At 43.5% G+C, this 18,428-nt stretch overlaps 1 protein-coding gene across 4 annotated transcripts in view; it reads right to left on the bottom strand.

Annotated features, from left to right (window-relative positions):
* Positions 1-18,428, bottom strand: part of LOC147014267 (microtubule-associated protein tau-like) — a 136,420-nt gene that overhangs the window by 24,967 nt on the left and 93,025 nt on the right. For all 4 annotated transcript variants that reach the window (XM_085852080.1, XM_085852079.1, XM_085852078.1 and 1 more), the window contains 4 exons: positions 17,874-17,976; positions 17,609-17,759; positions 11,543-11,696; positions 2,134-2,226 (listed from right to left, as the gene is read on the bottom strand). In XM_085852080.1, coding sequence (XP_085708206.1) covers positions 2,134-2,226; positions 11,543-11,696; positions 17,609-17,759; positions 17,874-17,976 — 501 coding nt within the window. The remainder of the gene's footprint in view (positions 1-2,133; positions 2,227-11,542; positions 11,697-17,608; positions 17,760-17,873; positions 17,977-18,428) is intronic.

Raw genomic sequence — 18,428 nt, 5'->3', positions numbered from 1 at the left:
ACCCAAGGAGACCGCCGTCTGGTGGACGACACCTCAGCACCACTCCGACACACTCTCCCGCAATCGGACCCAGGACTGTTACCCCATGGTTTTCCTCCTATCATCAAAGATTGGGGTCCCGAAGGTTTTGCCCCAATCCTGTCATCCGGTGAGCTGCCCTGCGAAGGGAAGCTGCACAGGAGGTACTTCCACAGAGTGGGTTTTCAGATTTTTTTGTGTTTTTGTGTTTTGCGGAATGAAGGGTTTTACAGTGGCCGGAGTGCAAATCCTGCCACCAACCTCCTAATAAAAAGTAACCCAACTGCAGCAGGACGTCCGAAGACACAGTTGGGCACTAGACATGGATGGCCGTTGGCTCACAAGGAGCTCCTCCGCCCTTTGACGTCATGTGTCATGCCCTTTGACATTATACACAGTCATGCGTCACTTAACGATGGGGATACGTTTTGAGAAATGCGTCGTTAAGTGATGTCGTCATTGTGCGAACATCATAAAATGTACTTACACAAACCGAGATGGTATAGCCTACTACACACCTAGGCTATATGGTATAGCCTATTGCTCCACGGCTACAAACCTCTGCAGCATGTTACTGAACTGAATAATGTCGGCAATTGTAACGCACATCCCTGATAGACAGAAGAAGCGTTAGTTTTACCTTTGAGCTGTTCATGATGGCCATATGTGTTGTTAGCGGCTGCTTCGAATCTCCTCTCGCATCGATTATAGAAAGGTAAATAAATAGCGTTTGGATTTTATAAATAATCATTGCATCGACGTTATCATTTACAAATGAAGAAACGAGCACCTGCCAGTTGTGTGATATATTTTGGAACAGTGTGAATGTTTTAACAACATAAAAAGCTTTACTGAAAATGAATGTGTTTTAATTTCGACTGTAACAACAATTTATTCGCGGAATTCTTTAAATCAAAGGTAATTTACTTGCTAGAAGGTAAACGTGCAAAAAACGGGTAAAATAGGGCGAAAATAGGGGTGTTTTCGGATGTTCGGTCAACATTGGGTCAGTTTGAACGCTGATTTTCTTGAATCCCGATTTCGCGTGACCCCGCTTTTTTCGCGATAACATTTTATGGACTTTAACGATCGCATTATAACAGGGCCACACTGTAGTTCTTTATTATCATTATCAAGTATTATCTACTGTACATAATTGTATGTGCTATACTGTACTTTTATACGACTGGCAGCGCGACGATGGCTACGACATCACGAGGCGATAGGATATATGCGGTCCGTCGTTGACCGAAACGTCGTAATGCGGCGCATGACTGTTTCTGCATCAGGAAGAAGATAATTAGATTTGGGTCGTTTATTGGTACAATTAGGCTGCTCATGGTCACTTAAGAGTTGCAATACCATTGGGTTTCTGCATATTTTGTGGGATTGTGAGTTGGACAGGTAACCGTGATAGGTTTCTGTGAAGTCTGTGATGGCATTGATCGCGGAGCGGAAAGCGTTAAATATTCCACGCTGTTTCGATGTGGGAATGCCCATTTGCTTTTATGAATGAGAGGAGGATGAGGAGGGGAGGACAGAGTTGTTGCTTCGAGAGAGAGAGAGCAAAGGTGGGATAGAAGTGGGAGGGGGAGGTTGAGGCTTTGGGGAAGGGGGTTGAGGAGTTGGGGTAGGGAGGGGTTTGAAGGCTTGAAGTAGGGAGGGTATTGACACCTTTGGGTTGGAAGGGCAAGGGTGAGGACTTGGGGTTTGGGAGGGGAGGGGAAAGCAAAAATAGGACGGAGTTTGGAGGGGTGCTTAAGGCTTTAAAGAGGGGGGGGATTTAGGAGTTGTGATGGGGTGGGTTGGGGAGGGTGTTTGAAGGCTTGGAGGAGAGGATTGATGCCTTAGGGTTTGGGACAAGGAGGGTGGGGACTTGTGGTTTGGGAGGGGGATGGTGACCTGGGGTTTTTGAGGGTGGAGGGGAGGGAGAGTTGAAGACTTGAAGTCACATTTTACATTGCATGGATATTCTACTGGTCCCTGCTAGTTCACAAAATAATGATGGCACTCAGAATTTTAAAAAAACTGCACTTTCACAGTTGCCATTTTGGTCAGAAGTTTGTGAGGACACCATTACCCATATACAAATGTACCAGTACACACATGGAATACCTGGCTATTTCTGGGTGTATGTCCGACGTTGTCCAATGAGCAGCACTTTGCCTGGACATGTCCATAAGTTGCTTTCTGGCTAAAGATTTGAATCTGCATGGGAACAAAGTCAGTAGGTCATCGTGTGCTCCAGTAAAAAAAAAAAAAAGATGTCATTCAGCCAAACAGCAAAAATTTAAATTGCAACCATGTTTGCCTTGTGAATGGAAGCACATGTAGTTTTATTATGCAAATATACATAGGTAAGCATGACATTGATTGTCAGCTAATAAATTTGTAAATTCATTCTCTTATTTAAAAAACTTTCATTATATCAGATAAAATTATACTTAGATATATTTCAGGTCTCAGGAGAAACCAGAGATTTATTTCAGGGTCAGTGATTTTTCACCATATCACTTGTGTTTACAGTAAGCTCCGTCGGTATCAATTTTTTTCCGATATTGATATATCGGTGGGCTCATACCGGTATATCGATATCAACAGTTACTTTTACAGGTGAGACCAAGGAGACAGCTGGTAAGGCCACCATGCATTTTACATTGGCATGCTGTGTGTGTAAAATACACACACAGCATGCAAATGCTTCTCACTAAATAAAAGGTATGGTGTTACTGACAGGGTGTGTGTTGCTCAGCTATAATTGGAATATGTGATGACATGTACGCGTGATGACGGCATATTATATACACACCGATTTTGGTACACGCGATGACAACATTTACAGTATCGACATCGGTATCGGTAATCGGCACAGGCCGATATTGGTATCGCATCGGTAATTGGCACAGGCTTTCTAAAGCACACCCGATTCATATAAAATAACCAATTGCTTTAGAAACAGCTGTGAGGCCAAAGGAAAACGCAATCGCCCATAAACTGCTGAGGTTAAAATTTAAAACTGACTTGTTGGAATGGCCACCTCAGAGTCTTCCTAGCCAAGTACGTCTTGATGTCATACGTTCTAGGCGTACCTGAGTGCATCAAAGCGTCAGTTAAATTTGTTTTTTCACATTTCAAAAGTAGGCTGACAGTATTCTGGTTCCCCAAGAAAAAGGGGGAAATTTCACATGCAGTCTTTAAAAGCCTCCATTATATAACACGTTAATGAAAAGGAAAGATTGTTCAGTGCTGCTTCTGCAGCATTTGACAACAAAAGAAACTATCTTTCATCTGACAAGGTAGAGACACTCATCTTTCTCAAAATGAATCTGAGCTTTGTAGACTTTAAATAATAAAACGCTAAACGTGGCATTTTCCTTATTTTGAACTATGTGAGCATGGGTGACAAGGTAATGGTTGGTCTCCTGCTGAGCTTGTTGAATCACCATGTGAGTATCCCCCACTCGTGCGCCGATACCATCATTTATAACACTGAGTCAACGGCCGATCTAGTTACTTACCGTATGAACTGTTGTTTGGAACGGAATCCCTTTGTAACCCAAAGATCCCCTGCACTGTATTTTGAATAAAACTTGCTTTTCCTTTGACCAGACAAGTATGAAAGATTTATATTTTCATACCGAATTTTTCGATATTCCAGTATATTCAAATTTCCAATATGTGTATCAATATGAAAAATGACACCAACATAACCAGGAAATCGATATATCGTAGGACCCTGGTGTACAGATATTTGTCTAATAACATACACTACTGTACAAAAGTTTGGGTTATTAGGTCAGCTCACTGAACCGTTTGAAATAACCACTCGCTGAAATAAAACCGTTCGATGTCCTCAGGTCTGTCTGTCCGTCCGTCCGTCAACAAATTTTATTTTTCTATTTCCTCCGAGACATCTCAGCCGATTGAGTTCTAACTTGGCACGATGATAATACTGCATGCCCTCTATAGATCGTCTGAGCCCTTTTTCGCATGTTCGCCTCGGGGTCAAGGTTACAGGGTCATAAAGTGCAAAATGACCGATTGGTCGAATGACCTATAAGGAAGCATTGGACGGCTATAATGCATAATGGGTTTCATATGGATTATTAAGAAGATTTCATTTGACCAACTAGTTTGTCATTACCTCTGTCATCTGGCCCTGTGTATTGGGCAACACAAGGTCCGTTGACTTCAACACGGCTTCGCGCGGTTATTTTAAGTTCAATTTAAATTGTTTTCACTTTTCAGTCGCTAAGGTTGATTAACACTCGGTTGCATCAAGTTTTGTGAAAATTGAATGTTTATATCCTCGGTCTGTGTGGAATGCAATGCAGCGAGGGGTAGCTTCCATACGTTTCCATGCTATATCACGAGGCTGTCTTCAGTTCTAGTTCATTTGTTTTCACTTTTGGGACCTTCTGGTATAGCTACACATTTAATGAAGATAATTTTTGTGCCAATCCGCTCAGAAACACACTTTTCATGAGGAAAATATATTGAATTCAAATAACCGTGAGACTCTGGAAGTGACATCACATGCTTCCAGTTCGCTGCTTCACCTCGTAACCTGTCCTCGTGAGGGACTGCTTATTCGTAGCGTCTGTGAGATTAATGTTTATATTTTAGATGGTTTGGGTATGTGCTCTCCAAGTAACTGAAAGAATTCCAGTGAAAAACGGACGTTCTAAGATTTTGTTGGGGCATTTCATCAGACGGCGAGCTGGCTGGTCACGTGACGCCACGCAGACGTGCAGGCGAGTGAGTGAGTTTCTCGGTGGCCCGGAGATCTTCTTAGTTGGGGTCCAGCTCTCTCCTGGAAACAGCCATTAAATGCACACACTTACAGTGGAGTATTTATTTCACGGCTATAAAAGCAGGTTTGAAAATTGTATAATGATGTTGGGAATGATTCCTAGAATATGGAGATTTTTGCTTCGAGCGGCCTCACGCATTAATGTAAAATTCAATTTGAATTCTGTTTTCACTTTCCGTAGTCGCTAAAGGCCCTGTCACACCTTGACGTTTTAGCCAGCGTATGGCAAGGTCTCAGAATGTATGTAAAACGCTGGCATACGCTGAACTATTGATGTTTTTTTTTAAGTTTTGGGCGTATAATAACGTGTTGGACGTATGCATAACGTATTAGTAACGTACAAAGAATGTTTTAATCACATATAGATAACTTATACCAACGAATGCTGAGCGTGTTGTCGGCGTTCACAACCTATACCCAACGATAGTCTAACTTATGCATAGCGCGCGGCAGCGTATCGCCGACGATCACGTGGCGTAGGCTATTCATAGGCTGCGGCTTGACGATTCAAATCATAACCGCACTAGACATCGAAGTGTGAAGCCGCTGTCACACCTTGACGTTTTAGCCAGCGTATGCCGACGTATGAAAAATTTGCCGAACCAAGCTGGCACACGTCGAATACGTTATGGGTAAGTTTTGTATACGTTAATATCACGCTGGCATACGTCGTAGTATGCTGAGAAATTTTCAGCATGTTGAAAATTTCTCGACGTATGACACACATTCCGCATACGCTGGCATAAGTTGTAGGCACGCTACGCGATCGTTGACACACGTCGACATACGTTACTTGTACGTTACTCATAAGTCGAAACACGTCAATGTAATGGTTGGCATCAGTGTTCCAGACTCCTTGGTTTAAAAAAAAAAAAATTTCTTCGGTATGACGGTGATGTTGACACTTCGATTTCTCGTGCAGTTATGATTTAAATCGTTGAGCGGCAGCCTATTAATTATATTATATTATAACCGCACTGGAAATCGAAGTGTTAACATCACCGTCATACCGAAGAAAAAAAAAAACAGGGAGTCTGGAACACTGACGCTAACCATTACATTGACGTGTTTCGACTTATGAGTAACGTACAAGTAACGTGTGTCGACGTGTGTCAACGATGGCGTAACGTGCCTACAACACGTTACTCATAGGTTAGAAATAAGTTTCGGGTACGCTAAACATTACGTCGACGTGTTTCGACTTATGAGTAACTTACAAGTAACGTGTGTTGACGATCGCGTAACGTGCCTACAACTTATGGCCAGCATTATACAGAATCTGTGAGTCATACGCTGGCATATGTCGAAAAATTTCAAGCATGGAAAATTTGTCTAACACCTCGGCGTACTACGACGTATGCCAGCATGCAAAGACGTATGCCAGCATACTACGACGTATGCCAGCGTATTACTACGTATGCCAGCGTGCTCTTAACGTATACAAACTTTCCCATAACGTATTCGACGTGTGCCAGCGTTTTAGCCAAATTTTGCATACGTCAGGCATACGCTGGCTAATTCGTCAAGGTGTGACAGGGCCTTAAGGTTGATTAACACTCAGTTGCATCAAGTTTTGTATCCGAGCTGACCGTCAAACCTGCCGTGGTGTATTATTCGAATTATATTCATACTTTAAGATAAATTAATCAAAGATAAAATTATCAGTGATACCAGTCATATGTGTTTTTTATTATTATTAATTAACAGCCTTTATGAATGCACGTGAACCAAACTGCTGAAGAAACTAACAAGAACAGTGTCATTTTATAGTTTGTGCCAATACATTGTGTGTCTGCCCTGTGCCTTCTTAAGTGCCATCACTATTTTACCCATGTTTACTGTATATGATTGAAGCACTCTTGCAGGCATATTGTACCAAATATCCTGCAGTACATTCCACAGATCTGTAAAGTTAGTTGGGTTTCTCTTGCTCTTCTCCGTTTCCAGGTAATCCCATAGGAACATATCTGATTCCAGCAAGATGGGACTCATGTTCAGACTCTGAGGTGGCCGTTTTAACACTTGGAGCACACCAACTGTAACTTTAGTCTCCAAATACTGTTTTACTATATTGGAAGTGAGTTTTGGATCATTATCTTGTTGGAACATGAATCCTCGTCTGATTCAACGATTTTCAAAAGGAATTGCATGATGCTGCAGTATCTGCTTGTACTTCTATTTTGTTCCGTGTCCCATTGATTTTAGCATGTTTTCCTGATCTGAGACCAAATTTTTTTTTAAACACCAAGAAGACCAAAAAATTTAAACACCAAAAGATGAGATATAACCGCAGAGTCACAGAGCCGCCCCCGTGTTTAAAAGTAGGATGCAAACATTGTGTGTCAATGTTTTCCAGGTCTTTGGCATACTAACTGGCGTTTCTTAGATCCAAAAATATTTAAACTTCGATTCATCAGACCAGAGCACCAAATTCCATTGTTCAGTCACCCTATCTTGGTATTGCGTTGCAAATTTCAGTGTTTTCACCTTAGTCTGTAGACTCAGCAGTGGTCTCTGCTGCAACTCTGCCAGGGAGACCTGCTGCAATCAGCTTTCTGTACACAGTGTTGGTTGAGATGTTAATGGTCAGGCCTGCTCTCATTTCATTTGTCAGCTGCTGACTTGATTTTCTTCGATAGCCGAGGCTGAAGCACGTCAAATACTCGTCTTGCCTTAGGGAGATTCTTCTGGGTCTTTCTGGACTTTTATTGTCTTGTATCAAGCCAGTTACTTTGAGGCCTTGCAAAGTGTACCTCGCAGCATTGTAGGTGATCTTCAGCTTTTTGGCTATTTTCTTCATAGTATGCCCTTCTCACAGCATTTTGATCTTCACACACTGTTCTGTTGAAAGTTGCTTATGTGGCACCATTCTAAACCCACTCATAGACCTTCAAACAAGGGAACAAACTGATGAAAACTAATTTACATATTCACGAATTTGCTAATTTTATTGTGGTTTCTTGTAATTTGCATTAATGTAACTGGTGTTAATTACTTCAATAATTTATAATTTACTGCACAAAGATTCACAAACTGTTGCCTGGATATTTTCTTTGTGGTAAGGTGGATAATATGAGCACATGATAGACAATATATGTATAGAAAAAATAAAATTTTCAATAACCTAATATATTTTATGTACTTAAAGTTAACTGTGATATTAAATCGACTTACACAGAAATTTGAATTATTATCTACTTGTATTGCACAATTCTAACTTCCCAAAATGTTTAATGGGGAATAGCACCACAAAAGTGAAAATAACCCAAACTTTTGCACAGTACTATTTAAGAAAGTTTATATTGTCAACACTTTGTAAAATACAATCGATGAAAATCTTCACCAGCTTAGTGGCGCAATGGTTAAAGCGTCCGCTCTGAGTTTGAAAGGTCAGCGGTTTAAAACCTGGCCAAGTCATACCAAATATTTTAAAATGGTACATGCTGCATCGTTGCTTGATGCTGAGCATTTAAAAGGACAGAGTATAGACAAACAACCACAGGTTGGTTATAATACAGGCATTGATGAGCCTAATGGCCTCCTCTAATGTCAAAGTTCCTTGTAATGAATTTTGTATCATTACAAAACATGAAATCAAATCTTAAAGTTAAAGTCAAACAAAAAAGCAAATTCAAAATAATACACCCGAGCGGGTTTGACGGTCAGCTCGGATACATAACTTGATGGAACCGAGTGTTAATTAACCTTTGCGACTACGGAAAGTGAAAACAGAATTCAAATTGAATTTAAAATGAATGCATGAGGCCGCTCGAAGCAAAAATCTCCATATTCTAGGAATCATTCCCAACATCATTATACAATTTTCAAACCCGCGTTTGATGGCTGTGAAACAAGTACTCTAAGTGTGTGCATTTAATGGCTATCTCCAGGACAGAGCGGGACCCCAACTAAGAAGGACCCTCGGGCCACCGAGAAGCCCAATCACTCGATGCCTGCACGTCTGTGCGGTGTCACGCGACCAGCCAGCTTTCGTCAGATGAAATGCCTGAACAAAATCTTAAAACGTCCGTTTTTCACCGGAATTCTTCCAGATACGTGTAGAGCACATCCCCAAACCATCTAAAATATAAACATTAATCCCACAGACGCTACGAATAAGCAGTCCCTCACGAGGACAGGTTACGAGGTGAAGCAGCGAACGGAAAGCATGTGGTGTCACTTCCAGCGTCTCACGGTTATTTTAATTCAATATATTTTTCTCATGAAAAGTGTGTTTCTGAGCGGATTTGCATGAAAATTATCTTCATTAAATGTGTAGCTACACCAGAAGGTCCCAAAAGTGAAAACAGAAATCAACTAGAACTTAAGACAGCCTCGTTATATGGCATGGAAACGGATGGAAGCCCATGGAAGCTACCCCTTGCTGCAATGCATTCCACACAGACCGACGATATAAACAGTCAATTTTAACAAAACCTGATGCAACCGAGTGTTATTCAATCTTAGCGACTATGAAAAGTGAAAACAGAATTTAAATTGAACTTAAAATAACCGTGTGAAGCCGTGTTGAGGTCAACGGACCTCGTGTTGCCCAATAAACAGGGCCAGACAGACCTCGTGTGGTTCAATAAACAGGGCCAGATGACAGAGGTAATGAGAAACTAGTTGGTCGAATTAAATCTTCTTAATAATCCCTATGAAACCCATAATGCATTATGGCCATCCGATGCTTCCTTTTAGGCCATTCGACCAATCGGTCATTTTGCACTTAATAACCCTGTCACCTTGACCCCGAGGCGTAAATGCGAAAAATGGCTTAGACGATCTATAGAGAGCAACTAGTGTTATCATAGTGTTAAGTTAGAACTCAATCGGCCGAGACGTCTCGGAGGAGATAGAAAAATAAAAATTGTTGACAGATGGACGGACAGACAGACAGACCGACCTGAGGACATCAAACGGTTTTATAAGGTCAGCGAGCTGACCTAAAAACCAGAACGACAATCTTTGATGTCACAACATCGACAGATATGCCTCCGCCCACATTATTACATCATTAGACATACTTGTACCAAGTTTTATTTAAATCCCTGAACTCAGATTTAAAATATTAAATAATTCTGGCTACCAGACCATGCGTTCGACCAGGTTGAAATTTAAAATGTATTCCACATGTCTACGAGATCATAACTGACGTTTCACATCGATTGATGAAGCCTTTCAAGAGAAAGATTTTGAAAAGTATTTCATTCAAACCAATATGGCTGCCAGACAATGTGATCTATTAATTATTCGTGAACACCCTGGTATCCCTCCACAAGGCTTGGGGACCATGTAAGTGAAGTTTCTCCTTGTTCTGTCAAGCCATTCTGGAGAAGAAGATTCTAAAATATTTATTCAAAAAATCATAGCTGCCAAACCAAGTGACCATGACATCATAGGTGGAAAACATTTTGTTCCTCATGGATAGGCAATCATACCTATAATGTTTTGCCTCACTCTGTTCAGCCATCACAGAGAAGATGATATTTGAAGCTTTTATGTTAAAAACAATATGCCTGCCGAACCACGTGACCGATGATGTCATCAATTTTTTTTGCCAATTACAATTTAGCCTGAGATGACCCTCAAAAATTTTCACACTGATCGAATGGAGCATTCTACGTGTTGAATTTTGACTGGGATACCACTTCACCGATGACGTCATCATCAAATCACACTTATTCCCCATGCAGAGTAGTTGCCAGATGCCAAGTTAAAATTTTTGCCACAGTGTGTTTTTTTTTCCATGGTATGGTTTCAGAGATACAGTGGTCTCAAGTTTTTCTGTTTTTCCAACATAGCTACCACCCCATGTGACAATGACGTCATAATTACCATATAAAAATTTTTTGCATGAGTAGTCGCATCTAGTGAAAATTTTGTGCGAATCGGATAAGCGGTTGCAGAGAAAACAGAGAAAATTTCCATGGACAGACGTATGTACGGACAGACAACCCAAAAACATAATGCCACCGGCGACTTTGTCACCGGAGGCAAAAAATTACTACATCAGATAATTATGCAGAATTTTTCACTTTCCATCTGAAAGTGAAAAAATGCATTTTAAAGTCATGAATACAGTACAGTAAATTTACCAGTAATCGATGTGAAGGCAGCTATGTCTTAAACACCACTCACTGTGAAGCACAGATATGTGACATCATACATGCATTTGTGGGTCCACAATTTAGTGTGAAACACACATGGAATCCATGCAAAGTACAGTCGACTCGCATTATAATAGACATGTGATAAGATGAATCTCGATAAACCACATCACACTTTAAATAACTAGTCTCGTTAAGTCGAATATTCGACATCTTAAACAATTTCTGGAACCAATTTATCTGTCCTCATGAGACTCTACTGTATATGTTGTAACCAAACAAATTTTCTCCAAGTATAGAGAAGCTGGCCTTTTGCACATGCCATGTTTCTCTATCATCTTTTTACTGTGGTTCTCTTTTATCATCTTATCAACAAGAATACTTCCAACTCTGAATATGAACTTAAAGATCTTCAGTGTTTCACTGTTTCAGATACCTTTCTCTTGTACTTCAAGTCTATATGTCATTATACTCACATCATAATCTTCAAACTCTGCCTCTGCTATATCTTACAACACTCCCCTCCTTTTCTCCACCAAAAATTTCCATCTCTAATTCCACTTCCCCTTCTTTCCTTTTTCTCCTTCTTTGCCGTGCACACCTTGCCTCCACCTGGGTGATGGCACAAGTTCTCAGTTGAACGAATCTTGGCACGCACATGCTTGACGTCAGGCATTGGTGGGGCCACTTGTAATTCTTGGGAGTGATGGTAGCTGGGAGATCTTGAAGGAGTGCGGATAATTGCAACCTTCTGGCTGTAATAGGGAGAGGTGTTATATCACAATATTGATTAAAATGATTATTTTTGACACAAAAAATGTGGATCAAAACTCCACAAAGCAAAAACTTTCGTACAAAATAAATGTCACGTGACGTGTCACTTTCTCAGTGCAATCGTTGCACTCTAAAAATGTAGGAGGCATCCAGAGATATAATGATGCCAAAGAAAATTACATATTAACTTCATTAGGATCGACATATATACATACTATTGAAAATTTTTAAGTGAAACAAAAGTCAAATTTTCAAAAGAAAAGTGAAAGAGTTAATCAGTGTATATTTTTCACTGTACGTCCCTGCATGAAAAAAGACTAAAAAGCAGCAAATGCTCTTTCAGTGAATATCTCAAAATTTTTGATGAAGGCAGCTCTGTCTTGTCCGTGATTGGCCGAAATGAATATGATGTCACATGTTTCCTTGCCAATTGAAGACCGACAAATGTATCACTGATGTCAAGTGTGTTTCATGGGAAACCAGGGACAAGATATCCCATATTGGCCATGGAACTCGCTCCTGGTTGAACTCTCAAAATCCAGGCTAACTGCGCACCTCCACATTTTTGTTCAAATTTTCTCCAGTTTGTGAAATTGCCTTTTGGAGGTAGTTCAATCACACTCTTACTTCCAGGGCTTCATGCAAGTCGTGCCCCATCACCTCAAGTCATCCCCCATCCTGACCTGTATTATTTTCTACCCCCATTAACTCTACCTAAACCAGCCCTCTTGCAGATTACTGTGTTCCTTTCTCCCCCCCCCCCACCCCCTTCTCTCTTTCCTCCTTAACTCTGTCATTCCATTGCTTATTTGTCGAATTGTGGCTCTACTGTTTCACTGTCACTCTATAGCTTTTTTAGCCTCAGTAACCTCACTCTTCCATAAGCCTAGATTTTACTCAAAGACTTTCAATGTATAAAAGAAAGAAGTCCTTTCTTTCAAGCTTCTGGGTCTCACTATCTGCCATGACCTTTCCTGGGAAAGCCACATTTCAAACCTCGCCTCCAAAGCCAGTCTCCGACTGGGCATCCTCCGTCGTGCAAAGTCCTTCCTTGGCCCACCTGAGCCCCTGACCACTTACAAAGCTTTTGTCCGCAGCCTGATGGAGTACTGCTCTCCCCTCTGGGCTGGTGCTCCTGCCCCTCACCTCTCTCGGCTTCACGCTGTGGAAATCAAGGCATTTCGGATCATTGGCATCTCACGCAATGAGGCTGAGTCTTTGGGCCTCTCACTCAATCACCGCAGGTTGGTCGGTGGTCTTTCTTTCATCTACTGTCTCCTCTCCAGCCTCGCCCCCCCTGCTCTTTCTGCGATTTGTCCCCACCACATTTCCGCAGGGGGCTCAAGGTCCGCCAACAACCCCCTTCTGGTAAAACTACCAAAATCACGAATCACTGCTCAACTTCACTCTTTCATTCCTCTTTTTTCCCGCCTTTGGAATAAACTCCCTCACTCTATTCATTCCCATTCTTCCCTCCAGGCCTTCAAAACAGCTGTTCACCACCACCTCTTATCATCCCCCATCTAAATCCTTGATCTTTTCTACCCCTGATAATCCACCCAAGCCCACCTCCTTCAAATTCCCTGCTTTCCTTCCTGAAAGTCCCTGGAATGTCCATCTTCTATTCCCCATGTTCCCCATCCCATCCCTCTCTCTTCCACAAATCTCCAAATGTGTCTGTTCCCCACTATTTTGTCCTTCCGACTCCCTCCCCTCCTGTCTCATGCCCCCCTTGATGTGCGTTGTGTGTTAGCTCTCATACGAGCCTCGAAAAGGTAGACAAAAAAAAAGAAAAGAAAGACGTGGCCACCTCGACAGAAATTACGAGGAAATATACTGAATTGGTGCAATTGTTTCATGTCATGATGCAAAATGAAAAATTCGACGATGAGATTTCAAAATTCCCAATTTTTTTAGAATGCGTTTTGTTGCACTTAAAGTGAGGGCTAATGGTCCACAATGAAGATGCTATGTTCATGAAAGCTTTGTCTACTTGTCAAAAATATAATCTAGCAAATCATGTTCAATCAATTCAGGAAAGTGATTGTCTGAGAATAATCATAAGATTAAACTCAGGTCAGGTATGGGAGCATGTGCCAGAACAGCACGTCGCTGCGTCCGCTTTCCGCCGGTACTCCAGGGGCCTCCGTCTGGCCTTCCCCCAGGCAGATGCCAGGCCCATCCCCATCTCTTTGAGATGCCGATCAACCTGCTGCAACCACGAGGCACGTGGTCGGCCCATTGGCCTCCTCCACTCACGAGACTCCCTCGCCGAGAGAATCTGGTGAGCAGGATCAGCATCAGGAAAACGAGCCACATGTCCATACAGCCGCAACTGATGCTCACAGACTATGCAGGTAACAAATCTCATCCGAGTCTCTCTCAGCAACCACTCGTTGGACACAAAATCTGACCAGCGATAGCCAAGGATTCTCCGAAGAGACCTGGTACCAAAGGAATTACGTCTCCGTCTCAGATCCTTGGTCAGAGTCCAAGTCTCGCATCCATAGAGCAAGACTGGAAGCACCAAGGACCTGAACACTCGGACTTTCGTCCTCCCGCACAGGTACCGGCAGCGCCACACCCCATGATCCAGTGAATCCATGACTCCCCAGGCCCTACCCAGATGTCTATTGACCACTGACTCACAGCCAGGAGAGACATGAATATCACTGCCAAGGTAAGTGAATCTCTCCACGACCTCAACATCCTCACCACAAACAGACACAGACAGGACAGCAGCATCCAAGAAGTCATTGAAAGCCTGGATCTTAGTTTTGACCCAAGAAACCCGTAATCCCAGCGGCTCCGACTCCTCATTCAGCACCTCGAGGGCCCCCAAAAGGATATCTAAAGTCTCCGCAAAGATGACTGCATCATCTGCAAAATCAAGGTCCGAGATCTTGCCATTACCAAACGATGCACCGCAGCTTGATCTTTCCGACATCCTCCCTAAAATCCAGTCCACACAAGTGCTGAAAAGTGTGGGGGCCAGTACACACCCCTGACGAACTCCAGTAACAACTGGAAATAAGTCAGAGATGGTAGCACCACACTTCACAGCACTCTCAGTACCAGAGTAGAGTTCAGACATCAGATCGATCAGTTTTGGTGGCACCCCATGAAGACCAACAATCCTCCAGAGGGCAGGCGGATTCACTGAATCGAACGCTTTACAGAGATCAACATCGGCTGCAAGCAGCCCCTGCCGAAACTCTCGTCTGCGTTCGGTGAGGACACGAAGAGCAAGGATACGGTCAATCGTTGACCTCTTTGGTGTAAAGCCTGACTGCTCTGGACGCTGGTGCTCAAGCAGATGGTGGCGAACCCTATCAAGACTTATCCGAGCAAATACCTTGCCCGGCACTGAGAGCAGCGTCACCCCTAGTTGTTGTTGCAGTCTTGGCGATCACCCTTCCCTTTCCAGAGAGGGACAACAAGTCCCCTCTTCCAATCAGTTGGGATGATGCCTGTATTCCAGGCAGAGCACAAAACTGCATGCAACGACACGAGTGCAGCATTTCCACCAGCCTTGAGAAGTTCAGCATGGATGCCACAGATCCCTAGAGCTTTACCCCGTTTCAACCGGTTCACCGCAGCCCGTGTTTCCACAAGCGAAGGTGGACCACAGTTGATTGCAGGGTCAGAAACAGGGATAGTAACACCCTTGACGTCCAACTCGACAGCTGGGGGATCAGCCTTGTACAACCGCTCAAAGTAACCGGCCCAGCGGGCCTTCACTTCAGACTACTCTGTCAAGAGCCTACCACTCTCTGCTCTAACTGCGGTGCTCCGAGGGATGGGCTTGGATGAACGCAATGCGCGAATTCCACTGTAAGCAGGACGAGAATCACCTGTCCACAGGTGGTGCTCTACCACCTCACAGATTCCTCGCACATAGGCCTCCTTGTCCACCCTGAGTACACGTACAGTTTTACGCCTCAGCTCCCTGAACAGCTCAGCTTTGCCATTCAGCCTGGCCCTGCGACTCTGGTCAATGGTATCCAGTGTCCCTTGAGAGACAAAATTCTTCTTTGCCCTGCGGTGAGTTCCAAGACATCCACCGGCAACATCAAGGACGGTGGTCTTGAAGGCACTCCACAACTCTTCAGGACCCCCCAAAGCACCCAGACACCCCAAATGTCCACTCAGCCTGTTCGCAAACTCCTCAGCTACTCTCTCATCCTTGAGCTTGCCAACATCCAGCCTAGGCTGGGATGGTACCATTCTCCAGGATTTAAGGTGCAGCTTTAGAGTTGCTACAACAAGCCGGTGGTCAGTATTGAGGAATTGAGAACTCCGGTAGACCCTGCAGTTCTGGATCATCCTCCAGCGACCATCAACGAGGACATGGTCAATCTCCTTTGCCACACCGCCAGCGTTGGAATACCAAGCCCAGCGATGAGCTTGTGGGCGCTGAAACCATGAACCAGCCACCCTAAGTCCATGACTTCTTGCAAAGTCAAGGAACTTAGTGCTTTTCTGGTTCATACTTCCTGACCCATGGGGACAAACACATGTCTCATAACCATCCCTCTCAGTTCCAGTCGATGCATTGAAATCCCCCAAGACTAGAAGTGTATCTCGTCTGGGGCACTGATCAACCACAGACTCGAGCGTGGCGTAGAATGCATCCTTCACGGTGAGATCACTCGCCTCAGTCAGAGCATAGAAAGAGACCAGGGAAGTGACACCTATGGAGTGACGAATCCTTAGTCTCATAATACGCTCGTTGACCGGTGTTACCTCAATTATCATTGGGTTCAGCTTATTGGACACAGCTACAGCAACTCCTTGAGTATGGTAACCATCAGAGCGAGGAGACCAATAGTAGGTGTAACCGCCCACCATAATCTCGCTGCAATCCAGTCTCCAAACCTCAGAGAGAGCTGCAATACCGATGTCCAAAAGGTTGAACTCAGATGATAACAGAGACAGGTGATCATCCTCTCTTCAGGATAGGACATTCCAGGCACCCACCCGAAGGGACCGCCTCAGGTTAACCCAAGTAGACCGCTGTCTGGTGGACGACACCTCAGCACCACTCCGACACACTCTCCCGCAATCTGACCCAGGGATGTTACCCCGTGGTTTCCCTCCTTTCATCAAAGATTGGGGGTCCCGAAGGCTTTGCCCCAATCCCGTCATCCGGTGAGTTGCCCTGCGAAGGGAAGCTGCACAGTAGGTACTCCCACGGAGTGGGTTTTCAGATTTGTTTGCGTTTTTGTGTTTTGCGGAATGAAGGGTTTTATGTTGGCCGGAGTGCAAATCCTGCCACCAACCTCCTAATAGAAAGTAACCCAACTGCAGGAGGACGTCCGCAGACACAGTTGGGCACTAGATATGGATGGCCGTTGGCTCACAAGTAGCTCCTCCGCCCTTTGACAGGTTTTGTTTTTAATCCTGCTGGGTGTCCATATCCAAACACCCTCCTCATCAGAAAACCTGGTGGGGGAGACGGTTTAGTCGCCGACAACCCGACCATGGAACAGGTTAGTACAGGTTTACATGGTACCTGTAGCAGGTCACAGATCTAACCCGACCTGACAAAGATTAAACTTTACAGTGAAAACTGTGTGTTCTCCCATGACAGAAGTTGTTAAAACGTAAGCAATAGTCTGTAAATACTTGATATGAGCAACAATAAAGACTGGCTAAAAAAATTCAGGATGATGTCGTGTGGTGTGAATTTAAATGTGCTGGGCTAGTTTTAATCACGCTATTGTAATTTGTTGAAGCGTTGTACTGTAGATCATGCCATTATATGATATGAATTTCCATGTTCTGATACAGTGTAAATGTGCAACTAGTGTGATGGTGTATAATGTGGATGAATGTTGGAATACATTTAATGGAGTGTGATTTTGCATGTGACAGTATGGCGTTAATGTACCCTGCTTGAATCCTGCGCGGCGTTGTACTCCCGCTGCGAGCCCGTTCATGTGGAGTGGTTGGTCCCGTAATACTCCCTGGCCTGCCAGGGGTTGGTGGGGTTGGAGTCCCTCCTCGTGGTTGGGTTTGCATACCGTCCTGTGCCTCATATCCTGCGATTTAAGGAAGGAGGTAAAAAAAAAAAAAACATTTTGTGAGAAAATATGTCAGGGAACATCGGCCACGCTGAGAAGTTATTTAAAAAAATTAATGAGAGCTATTCTCACCAATGCACTTCATTGAACCGGTGGTCGGCTGAGAGATGATGCTGGTGGGAATCCCAATTGGCTTAGGAATAGCAGTTGGCTTTGGAAGGCCTGATCTCCTCTCCTGGGAATGTTAGAAACATTGACATTTTCCTGTGTGAGCTGCAGACACATCAGTCATATCTTCAAGCAGGAAATAAAAAACTGAATGGAAAGATCAGTTTGTACTTTTAATACTGTAGTTTTGTTCCTCCGATTCAAATCGTTGAATTCTGACAGCTTTGTATACACAAAAAAGAAATAACCCAGGAGATGTGCATGATGCACAAACATACCTACTGCGTATAATTCAAAACACCTCACTGCACTGATAAACATGGGGACGGGAATACTGCACTGTAAATGGTGGAGACTTGTAATACCCTCCCCCACCTGGAGGCAGCGCAACATGATACACAATTACATAGAGACTTGCGTCGCTTCCCCCTCCCCCTCAAGACTACCGGCAAATACAAAAACACTGCTATACATTAATTAGGGTCATGCTGATCCTATGCAGCAAGTCTGAATGTAATA

Source organism: Eptatretus burgeri, chromosome 13 (genome assembly GCF_056783735.1).
Source record: "Eptatretus burgeri isolate ZD-2024b chromosome 13, Ebu_testis_v1, whole genome shotgun sequence".
Lineage (NCBI taxonomy): Eukaryota > Metazoa > Chordata > Myxini > Myxiniformes > Myxinidae > Eptatretus > Eptatretus burgeri.
This window is presented reverse-complemented; position numbering and strand designations above follow the sequence as displayed.